The sequence below is a fragment of the Triticum urartu genome, chromosome 1A (genome assembly GCF_056163025.1).
Source record: "Triticum urartu cultivar PI428250 chromosome 1A, HENAU_Tu73, whole genome shotgun sequence".
Lineage (NCBI taxonomy): Eukaryota > Viridiplantae > Streptophyta > Magnoliopsida > Poales > Poaceae > Triticum > Triticum urartu.
The window spans coordinates 343,172,642-343,187,941 of record NC_141873.1 but is presented as its reverse complement, the minus strand read 5'-3'; the positions used below and the strand labels follow the sequence as shown (position 1 = coordinate 343,187,941).

At 45.9% G+C, this 15,300-nt stretch overlaps 1 protein-coding gene across 1 annotated transcript; it reads right to left on the bottom strand.

Annotated features, from left to right (window-relative positions):
• Positions 1-5,983: 5,983 nt before the first annotated feature.
• LOC125533004 (putative glutathione S-transferase GSTU6) lies at positions 5,984-7,178 on the bottom strand. The gene is made up of 2 exons (XM_048696820.2): positions 6,612-7,178; positions 5,984-6,509 (listed from the first exon to the last, which is right to left on the bottom strand). Exons 1-2 carry the CDS (start codon positions 6,942-6,944, stop codon positions 6,156-6,158), a joined length of 687 nt encoding a protein of 228 aa, XP_048552777.1. The 5' UTR covers positions 6,945-7,178; the 3' UTR covers positions 5,984-6,155.
• Between the last annotated feature and the right edge of the window lie 8,122 nt (positions 7,179-15,300).

The window sequence follows — 15,300 nt, the reverse complement described above, 5'->3', positions numbered from 1 at the left end:
TCTTTTATGGTCATGCACCCTTGAAGAGTGGTCTATTTTTATTGAATCTCGATAGTAGTAATACACATTTTCATAATGTTGAAGCCAAAAGATGCAGAGTTGATAATGAAAGTGCAACTTATTTGCGGCACTGTCGTTTAGGTCATATCGGTGTAAAGCGCATGAAGAAACTCCATACTGATGGACTTTTGGAACCACTTCATTATGAATCACTTGGTACTTGCGAACCATGCCTCATGGGCAAGATGACTAAAACACCGTTCTCCGGTACTATGGAGAGAGCAACAGATTTGTTGGAAATCATACATACCGATGTATGTGGTCCGATGAATATTGAGGCTCGTGGCGGATATCGTTATTTTCTCACCTTCACAGATGATTTAAGCAGATATGGATATATCTACTTAATGAAACATAATTCTGAAACATTTGAAAAGTTCAAAGAATTTCAGAGTGAAGTTGAAAATCATCGTAACAAGAAAATAAAGTTTCTACGATCTGATCGTGGAGGAGAATATTTGAGTTACGAGTTTGGTGTACATTTGAAAAACTGTGGAATAGTTTCGCAACTCACGCCACCCGGAACACCACAGCGTAATGGTGTGTCCGAACGTCGTAATCGTACTTTACTAGATATGGTGCGATCTATGATGTCTCTTACTGATTTACCGCTATCGTTTTGGGGTTATGCTCTAGAGACGGCTGCATTCACGTTAAATAGGGCACCATCAAAATCCGTTGAGACGACGCCTTATGAACTGTGGTTTGGCAAGAAACCAAAGTTGTCGTTTCTTAAAGTTTGGGGCTGCGATGCTTATGTGAAAAAGCTTCAACCTGATAAGCTCGAACCCAAATCGGAGAAATGTGTCTTCATAGGATACCCAAAGGAAACTGTTGGGTACACCTTCTATCACAGATCCGAAGGCAAGACATTCGTTGCTAAGAATGGATCCTTTCTAGAGAAGGAGTTTCTCTCGAAAGAAGTGAGTGGTAGGAAAGTAGAACTTGACGAGGTAACTGTACCTGCTCCCTTACTGGAAAGTAGTTCATCACAGAAAACTGTTTCAGTGACACCTACACCGGTTAGTGAGGAAGCTAATGATAATGATCATGAAACTTCAGATCAAGATACTACTGAACCTCGTAGATCAACCAGAGTAAGATCCGCACCAGAGTGGTACGGTAATCCTGTTCTGGAAGTCATGCTACTAGATCATGATGAACCTACGAACTATGAAGAAGCGATGGTGAGCCCAGATTCCGCAAAGTGGCTTGAAGCCATGAAATCTGAGATGGGATCCATGTATGAGAACAAAGTATGGACTTTGGTTGACTTGCCCGATGATCGGCAAGCAATTGAGAATAAATGGATCTTTAAGAAGAAGACTGACGCTGATGGTAATGTTACTGTCTACAAAGCTTGACTTGTCACAAAAGGTTTTCGGCAAGTTCAAGGGATTGACTACGATGAGACCTTCTCACCCGTAGCGATGCTTAAGTCCGTCCGAATCATGTTAGCAATTGCCGCATTTTATGATTATGAAATTTGGCAGATGGATGTCAAAACTGCATTCCTGAATGGATTTCTGGAAGAAGAGTTGTATATGATGCAACCGGAAGGTTTTGTCGATCCAAAGGGAGCTAACAAAGTGTGCAAGCTCCAGCGATCCATTTATGGACTGGTGCAAGCCTCTCGGAGTTGGAATAAACGTTTTGATAGTGTGATCAAAGCTTTTGGTTTTATACAGACTTTCGGAGAAGCCTGTATTTACAAGAAAGTGAGTGGGAGCTCTGTAGCATTTCTGATATTATATGTGGATGACATATTGCTGATTGGAAATGATATAGAATTTCTGGATAGCATAAAGGGATACTTGAATAAAAGTTTTTCAATGAAAGACCTCGGTGAAGCTGCTTACATATTAGGCATTAAGATCTATAGAGATAGATCAAGACGCTTAATTGGACTTTCACAAAGCACATACCTTGACAAAATTTTGAAGAAGTTCAAAATGGATCAAGCAAAGAAAGGGTTCTTGCCTGTGTTACAAGGTGTGAAGTTGAGTAAGACTCAATGCCCGACCACTGCAGAAGATAGAGAGAATATGAAAGATGTTCCCTATGCATCAGCCATAGGATCTATCATGTATGCAATGTTGTGTACCAGACCTGATGTGTGCCTTGCTATAAGTTTAGCAGGGAGGTACCAAAGTAATCCAGGAGTGGATCACTGGACAGCGGTCAAGAACATCCTGAAATACCTGAAAAGGACTAAGGATATGTTTCTCGTATATGGAGGTGACAAAGAGCTCACCGTAAAAGGTTACGTTGATGCAAGCTTTGACACTGATCCGGACGATTCTAAATCGCAAACCGGATACGTGTTTACATTAAACGGTGGAGCTGTCAGTTGGTGCAGTTCTAAGCAAAGCGTCGTAGCGGGATCTACATGTGAAGCGGAGTACATAGCTGCTTCGGAAGCAGCGAACGAAGGAGTCTGGATGAAGGAGTTCATATCCGATCTAGGTGTCATACCTAATGCATCGGGTCCAATGAAAATCTTTTGTCACAATACTGGTGCAATTGCCTTGGCAAAGGAATCCAGATTTCACAAAAGGACCAAACACATCAAGAGACGCTTCAACTCCATCCGGGATCTAGTCCAGGTGGGAGACATAGAGATTTGCAAGATACATACGGATCTGAATGTTGCAGACCGTTGACTAAGCCTCTTCCACGAGCAAAACATGATCAGCACCAAGGCTCCATGGGTGTTAGAATCATTACAGTGTAATCTAGATTATTGACTCTAGTGCAAGTGGGAGACTGAAGGAAATATGCCCTAGAGGCAATAATAAAGTTATTATTTATTTCCTTATAATCATGATAAATGTTTATTATTCATGCTAGAATTGTATTAACCGGAAACATAATACATGTGTGAATACATAGACAAACAAAGTGTCATTAGTATGCCTCTACTTGACTAGCTCGTTAATCAAAGATGGTTATGTTTCCTGACCATGAACAATGAGTTGTTATTTGATTAACGAGGTCACATCATTAGTTGAATGATCTGATTGACATGACCCATTCCATTAGCTTAGCACCCGATCGTTAAGTATGTTTCTATTGCTTTCTTCATGACTTATACATGTTCCTATGACTATGAGATTATGCAACTCCCGTTTGCCGGAGGAACACTTTGGGTGCTACCAAACGTCACAACGTAACTGGGTGATTATAAAGGAGCATTACAGGTGTCTCCAAAGGTAGATGTTGGGTTGGCGTATTTCGAGATTAGGATTTGTCACTCCGATTGTCGGAGAGGTATCTCTGGGCCCTCTCGGTAATACACATCACATAAGCCTTGCAAGCATTACAACTAATATGTTAGTTGTGAGATGATGTATTACGGAACGAGTAAAGAGACTTGCCGGTAACGAGATTGAACTAGGTATTGGATACCGACGATCGAATCTCGGGCAAGTAACATACCGATGACAAAGGGAACAACGTATGTTGTTATGCGGTCTGACCGATAAAGATCTTCGTAGAATATGTAGGAGCCAATATGGGCATCCAGGTCCCGCTATTGGTTATTGACCGGAGACGTGTCTCGGTCATGTCTACATTGTTCTCGAACCGTAGGGTCCGCACGCTTAACGTTACGATGACAGTTATTATGAGTTTATGCATTTTGATGTACCGAAGGTTGTTCGGAGTCCCAGATGTGATCACGGACATGACGAGGAGTCTCGAAATGGTCGAGACATAAAGATTGATATATTGGAAGCCTATGTTTGGACATCGGAAATGTTCCGGGTGAAATCGGGATTTTACCGGAGTACCAGGAGGTTACCGGAACCCCCCGGGAATCATATGGGCCTTAGTGGGCCTTAGTGGGAAGGTGAAAGGGCTGCCCATAAGGGCTGCGCGCCTCCCCCCTCCCCTAGTCCTATTAGGACTAGGAGAGGTGGCCGGCCACCCCTCTCCCTCTTTCCCCCTTGGGAGTCCTATTTGGAATAGGATTGGGGGGGGGGGAGTCCTACTCCCGGTAGGAGTAGGACTCCTCCTGCGCCTTCATAGGGCTGGTCGCACCCCTCCCCCTTGGCTCCTTTATATACGGAGGCAGGGGGCACCTCTAGACACACAAGTTGATCATTGAGATCGTTCCTTAGCCGTGTGCGGTGCCCCTTGCCACCATATTCCACCTCGATCATATCGTTGTAGTGCTTAGGCGAAGCCCTGCGTCGGTAGAACATCAAGATCGTCACCACGCCGTCGTGCTGACGGAACTCCTCCCCGAAGCTTTGCTGGATCGGAGCCCGGGGATCGTCATCGAGCTGTACGTGTGCTAAGAACTCGGAGGTGCCGGAGTAACGGTGCTTAGATCGGTCGGATCGGGAAGAAGACGTACGACTACTTCCTCTACATTGTGTCAATGCTTCCGTTGCGATCTACAAGGGTTTGTAGATCAGACTCTCCCCCTCGTTGCTATGCATCACCATGATCTTGCGTGTGCGTAGGAAAATTTTTGAAATTACTACGTTCCCCAACAGAATGAGGCGCCGATTGTGTGCCGGCCATGAAGATGGCGGCCTGGTTTGGCAGACCGGGGGAATCCGGAATACTGTTGCCCTCGGATCCTCCCTCAATCCGGCCGTCCTACAACTGGTAAAGCGATTCGGTTTCTCCAAAAGACTCGTCATCAGAGCAGACTACGGTTTCTCCATCGGACACCGGTCCATCCTCGTACCCCGATCCATGGGCGACACCTACGAAAACATGCCTTGTCTCGGGGTGAACCGGCGAAGAACTTGCACGCCGAGCCGTTTCGATGATGTCGGTGCAGATGTCCGGCTCGGGGGCCGGTTCGCCGATCTTGCCGATGAAGACGTGAATCCCACCAAAAGGGACCCGGTACCCGTATTCGATTGGCCTCGGGACCCCATCCTGCATTGTCGATGTAGAGCTTGCCGCGGCGACTCTTCGTCATCCGGCCCACGGCGTATCCCTTGAGTCCATCGAAGCTGCCCTTCAAGAACTCAAAACCATCGTGCGATAGTCCCACGGTGGGTGCCAACTGTCGTGGGTTTGTCACGGCAGATGTCCTCGTGAAAGGACTTAGTCGTGGAGCCATAGCAACGGGTTAGCTTAAAGTGGTTAAACCGGACAAGGGGACACGGGAGTTTATACTAGTTCGGCCCCTTCGATGAAGGTAAAAATCTACGTCTAGTTGTGATTGGTATTGCTAGGGTTTCGAAGGCCAGGGAGCGAATCCGCTTTGTCTGGCTCTCGAGTTGTTGTTGTCTCTAAACCGCGGCCGGGTCGTCCCTTTATATATATATAGATTAACGCCCGCCGGGCTACAGAGTCCCGAAGCCGGATTATAAACATATCCGGTTCGGCCTCTCTCTTTTTATCTTACTATACAAGTTACATGACTAGGCCGGTTTACATTTACAGACTGTAACCCGGCTTTGGGCCCTCCGTAAAGCGCCATCATCTTTACATTTTCATGGGCTTCTAATCTTCAAAGAGTCAACCCGGCTACATAAGGCCGGTTTACCTCCAGTAGTAATATCCCCAACAAGAGGCACGACCATGCCACTCGCGAAAGCACAACCGTGCCTCTCTCGAAAGCAAAACTGTGACTCTCGCGAAAAAAATGCGGCTTTTCACGCAATTTTTTTTAAATTTTTTTGTTCCAAAAGTTAAAGAAGACCGATAAAAACCGAAACGTCGAAAAAAAGAAAAAAAACTGTTTAAAAAGTCGAAAACGCGTGCGAAAAATAAAAAAAATCCAAAGAGAACGCCTAGAGCGCGACACGTGACGGGTGGCTGAGAGCGTGCTAAGTGGCGCTAATCATTGTGAGCCTTCCGAAGAAGCGCTCGTTAACTAGTTGCTCTCATTTTATTGTGCTAGCACCTCGTCTAAGCATTCGTGTATTGAAAGATGTCTGACAGCTGATAGCGAGAATTGTTTAAAAGTTAATAATTTGAGGCCATCTTTTATTAAATCCTTTTTGTTGGCCCTGAAATAAGCGATGGCCCATTACAACCCCACATTTGAAAAGAAACAAATCGAAAGTCCAAATTTCCTCGAAAATTAATAATCGAAAGTCCAAACCGCTGACAGCGCTTCCACGCACCTAATCAAGGAACGTCTGCAAAAACTCGAGCACCTTGTCGACATCTTCAGGCAAGACACCCTTCACCGCATCCGCCATCCTGAACCGCTGAGCCCACGCGGCCAGGGCCGGCGTCCTCGCCGCGTCCAGGAGCTTGATCCCGATCATCTTCTCGATCACCACGAACCAGCCCAGGTAGCTGCCGAGCACAACGTCGACGAACCCGATGCCGTCGCCGCCGAAGAACGGCTTCCCACCGGAGCATTCCCCGAACGCGCCTTCCAGCGTCTCCATCGCCGAGATGGCCCGTACAGCCGCCTCCATCTTCTCCTCGGTCTTGCGGGCGAACAGGATGGTGAACCACGGCGACCCAACCTGCAGCACATCCGTCGCATCGAGCTTCATTACTTCCGCACAGGAACAGAGCAAAGAAAGAGCGGGCGGTGAAGAGACGGCGATGCGTCGCGTAATACTTGCCTTGTCGTCGACGTAGGCGGCCCAGAACCGGGCGGTGGCGCGCTCGTGCGGGCCGGCGGGGAGGACGCTCGGGCCGGCGCCTCTCCAGACCTCGTCGATGTACTGCACGATGACCTGCGACTCCGGGATGGGCTTGCCGTTGTGGATGAGGACGGGCACCTTCTTGTGCACGGGGTTGGAGGCGAGGAGGAGCTCGCCCTTGTTCTGGAGGTCTTCCTCGACGTACTGGTAGCTGATCCCCTTGAGGTTGAGCACGATCTGCACCCTGTTCACGAACGGGCTGTCCCACACGCCTAGCAGCTTCACCTCGTCTCCTCCTGCCGCCGCTGCCATTGACACGCCGTGGCTCAGCGCTTGGATCTCTGGGTTCTTGGGATGTGCTGGTGATGGGATCTTGGATGCTGGAGCCTTGGACTTGAAGACGACTGGTTATAAACGAGTGGACATTTCGGAGTTCGGGGAGTTCAGCGCTGCTGTTAGGTTGTCTATAATTCGGAGCTTTTTTATATGTTTGGTGATCAGGTCGGTTAATCATGGGCTCGTGGCAATCGAGTGAATTGATGTGCCAACTGCAGATTAGTCATTGGTGATATGGAGTAGAACAAAGCTTGTCTCCCACATTTTTTTGTTGTTGGAAAAAACCTAGTATAGGAGAAAAGCGCCGGTAGGTATCTTTTTTTGCGAAAAGGTACCCTTTTTTTTGCGAACAGCTGGTAGGTACCGTGCTGCACGCATCGGATCATCAATCAAAGAGATATATGCGCCTCTCGAGCTGTCGTCCAACGTGCACGTAGCGCTCCGAGCAATAATTCGCGCGCGAGAAGAGAACCAAACACATTTCTCTCGGATCATCAAAGAGAACCACTCCGGGCAACAACACGTAGCACTCCGGTGTAGCGCTGCAGGATCTCAGTGACGAATGTGTGATGATGGACACACGTAGGGTGGTGACATTGTCTCGCGCCGTGATGACGTCGACGGCAGACCTGGCAAGGTCGATATGTTGGTACCTGCTCTGAAAATCGATCGATGAAAGATGATGGCGGCGGCCACTGTAACGTGTGCATGTGGTGCCTGCTGAGACTGGGAGTGTGCTGGACCGGTGTGTGCCCCAGATCCGACGATTGCGGCACCACGGTAGGGTCTGGGGCAACACACGCACGCGATTGCGGCACCACGGCAAGGTGTTTGGCAACACACGCGCGAACCCCGACAATACGCACCTCTTCATCAAGTTAATAGGTGTAGTGACATATGTTGTCAAGACAGTGCCTTCAGACTTATTGATGTATAACTTTGTGAGAACTTGGTGAATATAACTAATAAAATGATTGTATGCATCATCCTGATGCAAAAGTCGGGGTCATTCTCCTTTCAAAAACAAACAAAAAAAGAGTCGAGGACCCTGGCGTCCCAGACACAAGTAAGAATTTGATGATATGCCCCCTGTCAGACCATGAGCCATCCTCTTCCGAAGAGATCGAAAATGGTTATCATCAAGTTATTTCGATTTGCTCGTCCTTCGCCTCCAAGAGGTATGACCATAAGAGTCTGTTGAGGTCTCTCGGCCAACTAACCAAAAGCGCTCTGGGTCTGTTGACCAGTTGAAACCCTCTCTGACGATGCACACTCGGTTTCTATAGCTAGACCTTGATTTTTTTTTTGAGACAAAGCTAGACCTTGATAGACTTTTTTTTTGAGGATTGCCAACACTTTATTGATCAGTGTGAATGTTTATGGGAATACATGTTGGGTCATGAGGATGAATAGGCCACAAATGGCGACCTTGATCAAGCAAAGCCGAGTGTTTGGCAAGGTTGTGAGCTTCACAATTTGATGCTCTTCCTTCGAAAATAACTGAACAACTAACAAAATAACTAGCCCTAGAATTAAATTCTTTCACAATGGCCTCATAGGCTCCTCCTTTACCTTCATTGATATCATCTACTATGGTCTTGCTATCACATGCAATAATGATCTTTGTCAGCGCGAGGTCTTCTGCTAATGCCAATGCTTCACGACAAGCTAGCATCTCTAGGGTTGCCGGTTCTGTTAGTCCTGGTAGAACAATCGACGAAGACCCTAAGTAGCCTCCATCTCTCCCTCTGCACACTGCCGCTGACGCGCCTACTTCCTATTACGGGAGAGCCCTCCATCCACATGAATTTTACAGTAACCCTCTGTTGGTGGTTTCCATGACAAAGACATAACATATGTGCGTACATTGCATCGGGTAGCTGAAGGAACATGAATAGCCTTGATAGTATCTAGCTCATTGATAAACCGCTCAACAAATAGATGTGTCGCCATGGGACTTTGATATATGCTCTCATGTATAGCTTTTATGCGAGAAGTCCATATGGCCCACAAAGTAATAGCCAACTTGATGAATTGGGCATGCGATAATGACTCCTGAAGATCAAACAGCCAACGCTTGGCACTTGGATCGCTTGTGTCAACCAAATTTTCTCCGAGCTCCTCATCTACAAGCGCCCAAACGCACTTTGCGAATGTGCATTCAACCAAAGAATGTTTCCATGAATCCACCGCACCACAAAGCTGGCATCTATCCTCAGTAGACATGTTTCGATGATGACGAACATCTTCTGTAGGAAGAGAATGCCTCACAAGGTGCCATAGGAATTTTTTTTATCTTAGCAGGCACTTGTGTGTTCCATAGTGACGTCCATCCCTTCTCTTCAAATCTAGCATTTGATGTAGTTGGGCGACCATCTAACTCTGCATCCCTACTATTTCTGATTGGCACTAGTAATCCGTATGCTGACCTGACGGAAAATACTCCCTTCTTCTCATATTGCCAAGCCCAAAAGTCATCAACCAAGCTGGTGCACAAAGGAATATTTTTTATTGCTTGAATATCTGTTGGTAAGAAAATTTTCTCTAGGACCTTGGTGCGCCAGGTGGCCGAAGTGTCGTCGATTAATTCGCTAACAAGGATGGGAGGGTTTGGTGCAAGACTCACCAATGGTCGCATAGAAGACTCCCTCGGTATCCAATTATGTTCCCATAGTTTCGTTGAGGTACCATCTCCAATTTTACGTATAATACCATGCATGAGTGCGTTTCTGCCCTCCAAAACTGCACACCAGATTTGTGACAGGTGAGATCCCAGCTTGGCATTTGTTATGGAAGTGTTTGGGAAGTAGATCACCTTAAGTAACCGAGAACTCAATGCTTCTGGTGTGACAAAAGAATCCTCCAAGCTTGACGTGCCAATAATGCAAGATTAAAAATCTCAAGGTCCCTAAATCCAAGTCTACCATTCTTCTTTGGTTGTGTCATATCTTTCCAGGATACCCAGACTTGGGGGCTATGCCTAAGGGATAGTCCCAAGAATATATAAGGACGAGGCAAAGGCCCGAGCCGATCAAAAATACAGTTCACAAAACAATTAGCCAAGGGCAACACACCGAATCCATTACCGAAAAAGGATTTCCCCTCGCTTTGTATACAAAGCAACCAACCGAGCCATACAAGGATAGGTGCTGGGGCGGAAGCAGCACAATCGCGACCAAAAGGAAACGATAGAGAAAGAGCAAAAGAAACAAATGCCGACAACGGCGGATCAACAAAAAAGAAGAAGCCCCGTGATCGCTGCGCCCACCGAGATCTCCCACTAGGCTCCAAGACTCCGAAACGCCGGCACCTATCAACACCTCCAAGAAGGATCGCGACGATGAAGACGCTGCTGCCAAGGGTTTCCCCCGGTACACGACGAGGCGAAAGGAAGGGTAGCCCCCGACGCCCTCCCGGAAGGTTAGGTGGCACCCACAAGCGCCACCGCGCCGGTGTCGGCCAAGCCGACAGGGGTTTCCCCCGATCCCAACCCGCACCTCGGGCGCTCCAGAGCCAGCCACCAAACCAACCACCACCCAGCGCCAACACGGTCAAGAGGACCCCACGCTGTCTCACCACGGCAACGCGGAGTGAGGACAACACGACGAAGAATCAGAGCCGGGAATAGGGCATCAGCTCCGTTGGAACGCGGGAGGGCCCCACCTCCACCGTCCGCGACGGGGAGTACTCACTAACGAGCCGGATGTGTACAGTCAAATCGCACACCTCCTGCTGGACAAGTGAAAGTGCAACTATCCCTAGGTGGTTTTGGTAATTCCTAACAACATATAGCTCATTGAGCTAACATTATTCCAAGATTAATATTTCAGGAAAAGATCAATGAATGGCATGGCATGGATGAGGAAAGTGGACCCCTCAAAATACTAAGGACAAAAAGATTGCCTCAAGCTCAAAGTTCAAGACTCTACATTTTATATTTTAGTGATCCAAGATCACATTGAGTCTATAGGAAAAGCCAATACTATCAAGGAGGGATGAGCTGTTGCTTGATGAGGTTCTTGCTTCATAGTGCTTAGTGATATGCTCCAAAACCCTCAACTACCTTCCCACATCCACATATGACCTAAACCAAAAGTCAAACTCGGCCCCACCGATTCTTTCTATCCGGCGCCACCGAGTTCAGATGTCATAGCCACTGCCACAAACCCTACACAAATCGGTCTCACCGATAGGTATTTCGGTCACACCGAGATGGGGTTGTAATCTCTCTGTTTCCATTCGTAACGTTTCGGTCCTACCGAGATGAGCGATCGGTCCCACCGAGATTGCAATGTAAACTCTCTGTTTCCCTTCGTAATGTTTCGGTCCTACCGATATGAGCGATCGGTCCCACCGAGTTTACCTGACCAACTCTCAGGTTAGCTTATTACCAAAATCGGTCCCACCGAGTTTGTGTAATCGGTCACACCGAGATTACGTTATGCTCTAACCCTAACCATATCGGTCCTACTGAGTTGCATCTCAGTCCCACCGAAAATACTAACGGTCACTAGGTTTGCTAAATCGGTCCGACCGAGTTTCTCAATTCGGTCTCACCGAGATTGGTAAATTGTGTGTAACGGTTAGTTTTTGTGTGGAGGCTATATATACCCCTCCACCCACTCTTCATTCGAGGAGAGAGCCATCAGAACATACCTACACTTCCAATACATATTTTCTGAAGAGAGAACCACCTACTCATGTGTTTAGGCCAAGATATTCCATTCCCACCATATGAATCTTGATCTCTAGCCTTCCCCAAGTTGCTTTCCACTCAAATCTTCTTTCCACCAAATTCATATCCTGTGAGAGAGAGTTGAGTGTTGGGGAGACTATCATTTGAAGCACAAGAGCAAGGAGTTCATCATCAACACACCATTTGTTACTTCTTGGAGAGTGCTGTCTCCAAGATTGGCTAGGTGTCACTTGGGAGCCTCCGACAAGATTGTGGAGTTGAACCAAGGAGTTTGTAAGGGCAAGGAGATCGCCTACTTCATGAAGATCTACCGCTAGTGAGGCAAGTCCTTCGTGAGCGATGGCCATGATGGGATAGACAAGGTTGCTTATTCGTGGACCCTTCGTGGGTGGAGCCCTCCGTGGACTCGCGCAACCGTTACCCTTCGTGGGTTGAAGTCTCCATCAACGTGGATGTACGATAGCATCACCTATCGGAACCACGACAAAAACATCCGTGTTTCCAATTGCGTTTGAATTCTCCAAACACTTCCCTTTACATTCTTGCAAGTTGCATGCTTTACTTTCCGCTGCTCATAGACTCTTTGCATGCTTGCTTGAATTGTGTTAAGATTGCTTGACTTGTGCTAAGATAGCTAAAATCTGCCAAAGACTAAAATTGGGAAAATGATATATTTTTAATTGGTCAAGTAGTCTAATCACCCCCCTCTAGACATACTTTCGATCCTACAAGTGGTATCAGAGCCTTGGTCTCCATTTGCTTTGATTTCCATAGCTTTTGGTGGTCATAGCCTTGGTTTCACAACCTAGGAGAGTATGGCGTCTAGCGAGGGAAATTATCACCGTAGAGGTCCTTACTTTGATGGTACTAATTTTGCTAGTTGGAAGCATAAGATGAACATGCATATTCTTGGACATAACCCCGCCATTTGGGCTATTGTGTGTGTTGGCTTGCAAGGTGAATTCTTTGATGGGAGAGAACCGAATCGTGAAGCTATCGCGGAAGAGTTGAAGATGCTACAATACAATGCTCAAGCTTGTGATATCCTCTTCAACGGATTGTGCCCCGAAGAATTCAACAAAATCAGCCGTCTTGAGAATGCAAAGGAAATTTGGGATACTTTGATTGACATGCATGAAGGTACCGACTCCATCAAGGAATCCAAGTTGGATGTGCTTCAAAGTCAACTTGACAAGTTCAAAATAAAGGATGGTGAAGGTGTCGCTGAAATGTACTCTAGGCTTGCTCTTATCACAAATGAGATTGCCGGCTTAGGAAGTGAAGAGATGACCGACAAATTCATCATCAAGAAGATCCTAAGAGCCTTGGATGGAAAATACGATACCGTATGCACATTGATCCAAATGATGCCAAATTACAAAGATCTCAAGCCAACGGAAGTCATTGGAAGAATTGTTGCTCATGAGATGTCACTCAAGGATAAGGAGGAGCTCCATAACAAGTCAAGTGGTGCATACCAAGCCTCATGTGAAGCTCCCACATCATCAAGTGAGAAACAAACCTTCAATGAAGAATTGAGCCTAATGGTGAAGAACTTCAACAAGTTCTACAAGAATAGAAGCAAAGAGAGAAGTTCCAAGTCAAGGTCCTACAATGACAAAATATATTCTAGTTGAGAGCGAAACTGCTACAATTGTGGAAGACCCGGACACTACTCCAATGAGTGTACGGCTCCCCACAAGAGAAGAGAAGATTCTCCCAAAAGAAGAAGTAGAAGAGAAGAATCACCATCAAGGGAGAGAAGGAGTAGGGATGATCGATATGAACGAAGACCCTCTCGGAGAAGCAAGGATTCGGAAAGGAAGGACAAGTCATCAAGGAGCTGCACAAAACAAAGACATCAAGCTCATGTTGGTGAATGGGTATCCGGCTCCGACTCCGACAATGACTCCGAGAGAAGGTATCACTCCGACTCAGAATATACTCAATATGAAGGTGTTGCCGGTCTAGCACTTGTGTCAACCAACTCCTACGACATATTTGATTCACCAAATGAAGGAATTGGAAGATGCTTCATGGCCAAAGGTCCAAAGGTATCACACCCCGAGTTTGTTGATTTCAATAGTGATGAAGATGACTTGTTAGGTGATGATGATTTACTTGTTGACAACTATAGTGATGAATACTATGATGAAACATCAATTAATCATACTAATCAAGATGAAATGAATGATAATGATAAGGAGAAGATTGAGTCTCTAACTAAAGAACTAAACACTCTTAAGTTAGCTCATGAAACTATCTTAGGAGATCATCTAGAACTTTTAAGGACTCATGAGAAATTACGTTTTGAGAAGCTCAATCTTGAGCAAGAGCATGAGTTCTTAAAGGCAATCAATGATGATCTTCGTAATAAAAGTTCTTCTTACATTGCCAAGCGTTTACTCTTATCCACTTACATGCCTCAAGTCAAGTCTAGTAACAAGAACAAGAAAGATTCTTCTTCTAGTAGTAACAATAATCATGGTAAATCCAATGTTGTTGCTTCTAGTAGTTCTCTTGATTCTACTAATGATTCTCTTAGACAAGTTACACTTGAGCAAGAAAATAGCTTATTGAAGGGAATTATAGAGAAAGGTGTTTACAAGAGCCTTGCCGGGAGTAAGCAATTCGAGGAAATTGTACGCAAGCAAGGAAGGCACCGGAAGAATCAAGGTATTGGTTTCGAACGAAAGTTCATTGCCAATGGAGTTGAGTGGGAAGAAGATCAATACCCCAAGACGAAGTTTGTTCCTCAACAAGAGAAGTATGGTCCTACTTATTTCAAAGGGACACAAACTCAAGATGATCTTCCACCACAAGACCACAAGCAAAAAGGCAAGGACAAGCTTCAAGAGGAAATTGATGCATTTGAAGAAGCTCCTAAGGCCTTGGTCAAGTGGGTTCCCAAGACTACATCAAGTTCCACTTCATCAAGTACAACTACAACTCCGAGGATTCCCATCAAGATGGTGTGGATCCCGGAGAAGAAGAACTAGAGAGTTCTTGAGGGTGACTCCACCAACATACTTCACTCTTATCATTTTGGCAAGAACAAGTGCAATCAACTTCCACATCTTGCACTAATTCAAGGAGTCACAAACCCTCTTGTAGGTAAGACAAGAGACAAGGTAACCTAAAGCTTTCATAGACATCATCTTGTGTGTGCATCACTCTATGTCTATGGATATCCTTGTTTGTTCCTTGTGGGACTAACCCGTGTAGGTATTGAAAGTGCAACTCACTCCGAAGGATAGCTCCAAATGATCTACATCAACATTGAGCATCCACATCTTCAACATCTACATGAAGTCATCATCAACAAAACCCAAGGTTAGTTCATCCCTCTTAGGGGGGATCTCACATCTAGGGGGATCCTTACTCTAACAATTGAGTTAAAGCAACTCTAATGGTGTGAACACAACAACGCTTTATGTAAAAGTGGTAACCCCACTTGTGCTTAAACGATGAGTATGACCTATGATCAAATGTTCTCATTTGACTCCTAAGTCAATATACTCATATATAGATGACCTAGTCATCGCCAATTGCTTGATAGATGCTAGAATTGTTTGTGCATGCTTTGCCACATATTTCATTTGTCATTTTATTGTGTGAGCATGTTGGTTGCATAAT